The sequence below is a fragment of the Chelonoidis abingdonii genome, chromosome 16 (assembly GCF_003597395.2).
Source record: "Chelonoidis abingdonii isolate Lonesome George chromosome 16, CheloAbing_2.0, whole genome shotgun sequence".
Lineage (NCBI taxonomy): Eukaryota > Metazoa > Chordata > Testudines > Testudinidae > Chelonoidis > Chelonoidis abingdonii.
In genome coordinates, this window is record NC_133784.1 from 4,431,633 (window position 1) to 4,434,892 (window position 3,260).

The 3,260-nt window shown below is 53.4% G+C and overlaps 1 protein-coding gene across 1 annotated transcript in view; it reads left to right on the top strand.

The window, feature by feature from the left end:
- Positions 1 to 260: 260 nt before the first annotated feature.
- The window catches only part of KAZALD1 (Kazal type serine peptidase inhibitor domain 1), a 17,235-nt gene continuing 14,235 nt past the window's right edge, over positions 261 to 3,260 (top strand). The window contains exon 1 of the mRNA XM_032795695.2: positions 261 to 860. Within this exon, the coding sequence (XP_032651586.1) occupies positions 359 to 860 (502 nt within the window). The 5' untranslated portion in view covers positions 261 to 358. The remainder of the gene's footprint in view (positions 861 to 3,260) is intronic.

A 3,260-nucleotide genomic window follows, 5' to 3' on the forward strand; every position in this document is an offset into this window, starting at 1 on the left:
GTCCCACAGATTCAGTGGCAATTTGGTGGTGGGTAAGCCAAAGCTGCGGGACCGGGGACCTCCCGCAGGAACACCACCAAAGGCAGCCTATCTGCCGTGCTTGGAGCGGCAAAAAACCTACAGCCACCCCTGGCGGGATGCTGATCAGACCCAAATGTCTGAATGCTTAGAGATCTGCTCCGTGCTTTGTGCCACCCCAGGCGGGAACATCTCCCTGTGCTCTAGTAATCCAGTAACCTAGCTCGCTTTCCTTGCAGGCGTTAATGGCTTCTTGGCTTTGAAGAGGGAGAGGCTGCCCGGGGTCCAGTGTCTAAGTGATGGTGGCGACTGGGCTTTGAGACCCAGAGAGCCCGTGAGAATGTCCAAACCTGCCAGTCCAGCCCCCTCTCAACTCCTCTCTCTCTTGTTGTGTTTGAGCTGGGCCCTGCCATGGCCATGTGGGGCGCTGCCCAATGCTCCAGACTACCTGCAGCGTGGCTGGCAAAGGCTGCTGGAAGAAGGAGAGAGCTGTTCGGATTGCAGCCCAGAGGAATGCCCCATGCCCCGGGGATGCCTGGCAGGCCTGGTGCGGGACCCGTGTGAGTGCTGCTGGGAGTGTGCCAACCTGGAGGGGCAGATCTGCGACCTGGACAACACCAATCACTTCTACGGGAAGTGTGGGGACCACCTGGAGTGCAAGCTGGACACGGGGGACCTCCGGAAGGGCGAGGTGCCCGAGCCCCAGTGCGCTTGCCTCTCCAGCCAGACCCTGTGTGGCTCTGATGGGAAGACCTACGCCCAGATCTGCAAGTTCCAGGAGGTGTTTCACGCCTATCCTGAGGCAAATCTCACCGTGGCCCACGAGGGACCCTGTGAATCAGGTAGTGCCTGGGGTCAAACCCTCTTCCCCTCCAACGCCTTTCTTTCAGCCTTCCCCTGCATGCTAGCCAAAGATCCAGGGGTATATTCCATGCGCCAGACCAGAAGTCCCAATAACAATGGGCACTGTAGGTCTCTATCAGATGGGAAACCAAGGCACAGAGAGATGAAGTGACACACACAAGGTCATGCTGGAAGCCTGTAGCAGAGCAGTGATTTAACCATCCTGCTTCTCCAGTGTAGCACAGCAAATAGTCCCCAGTGGAAATCTGCAAGAACCTTTGCCAGGTTCTTCCCAGAAATTCTGGGAAGATCTCTGGGGGTTTTCAGAAGCTAATACACTCAAAACACGTGAAAATTCCAGGGAGTTGTTAGTGAATTCTTGGTTTCATTACTGACTAGTTTTAACTCAGGCTGACTTATTTCACCCTCACTTGTCATTGTAAACAGAAATAGCTGCCGCACCCCTCAGTCTTCCTGGGATTTTCCCATCACTCCTGGAAATGGGAATTTGGTTGCTTTAATCTGGTTTTCTGGCTTATTTGAATTTACTTTTTAAAAGCCACCTCTAGTTTGTCGGGTAGGTTCTGAAAGGAGACTAGGAGAAATGTACACCATTCCACACTATAGCTTGAGGTTAGCACTGTTTTGTTTTTTTTAAATAATATTTCCAGTATTTTCTGTCGAATTTGCTTTCACTAAAAAAAATCAACATTTCTATCCTTTTTTGTTGTGAAGAAAACCTCCATTGAACTGCGGCCTGCCTGAGCCTGCAGACAGACACTGAAACAATCCTGCTAAGAGAGAGATGGGTCTTCCTCGTTTGGTGTAATGGGGTGTTCATTCTGAAACCTAATGCAGCTTACACCTCCAGCTATGCTAATTGCTTCACAGCTTATTCCTGTCACAGTAACCTCCCTCTAACATGCTTTATCTTGTGAGATCTGATTTCTTGGCAAGGATACTTGGCAGGAATGTGGCTGCATGATCCAAACGAGGCAAAGAACTGACTCCTCTTCCAGTTGCTTGCAGCTGTGTCAGTCCTCAGCATGTTTAGGGAAGTCGTTTGAGTTATAACGATACTAATAAAGGTGCCGATCTGACATTGTGGGAGCCCCTGACACAGGTTACAAAAATAAACCAATACCAGCAGCTAACCTGCCCACCCCCGGCAGGCACTTCTGAAAACTGCCCTGCCCTGCCCACGCCTCGGCCCTTCCCAGACCCCTCCCATCGTATGTGGGGTTGGTCCTGCTTTGAGCAGGGGGTTGGACTAGATACCGCCTGAGGTCGCTTCCAATCCTGAGATTCTATGATTCTATGTGGCAGAGATAGGGCTTCCCCGGGGGAGGGGCAGGGGGAAGTGGGGCAATTTGTCCCGGGCCCCGCGAGCCCTGGCCCGGTGGCAGTCCAGGTCTTCGGCAGCATTTTGGCAGTGGGGGGCCCTTCAGTGCTGCCAAAGATGTGGAGCAACGGAAGGGTCCCCTGCCGCCGAAATGCCACCAAACACCCAGACCGCTGCCGGGTGAGTACAAGCGCCGCAGCTCCCCCACTTTGCCCCAGGCTCCCTGAATCCTCTGGGCAGCCCTGGGCAGAGATAAGCCCCCAGACCTGGAGAGATGCAGCAGCCCCACCCTCGCCCTTTGCAAGGTCGCCTGGAGAGCTAATAACAAGTGCACACACAAGTGGGTTCCAGGGGCCTGGCATGAAAACTGGGCTGTGGCTAAACACGTAACCCTGAGAGTCTCAGTTCCCCCTTTCCTGTGCTTGGAGCAGGAGTAGGGAGGTGGCTTTAAGCCACCTTTGTGCTTCCTGCATTCTAGAACCTGCTCGGTCCTGGAAGTAAGTTAGAGGAGTGTCGGGGCTGCTCTAATTTACATCTCCTTCCCAGGGCCTGATGGAGCAGAGAAAAGCCACAGTTGAGCGTGCTCCAGTCGTGCCCCCAATGTGCTTTCTATGCCTGGGTGCACGTGCCATGTGGGCTGGGGAGGCCCCTTGTGCAGGGGCTGGGGGATTCGCCCCACCTTTAAGCAACCGAAGTCGCATGAAGGAGCCTTGGCATACTTGAGAACCTGCACATTACTGATCTCTCTCACCCCCCAGAGAAGGAATTTGAATTGTCCCCTGGGGGATAGGACGTGCCACCAAGACACAATTTGCCCCATTGGCAGATGGAAGCAGCATGAGGTTATGGCAGAGAGGCCATGCCCCCCTCACTTCCCCTGAGATAGCTGCACTGAGAGGTTTCTGGTCTGGGCAGCCTGCTGGGCCCTTGTCATAAACAGATAGCTAAGGGTTAATGTTTCTTTTACCTGTAAAGGGTTAACAAAGAGAACCAAACACCTGACCAGAGGACCAATCAGGAAACCGGATTTTTTAAAGGCTCAGGGAGGGAATGTTTG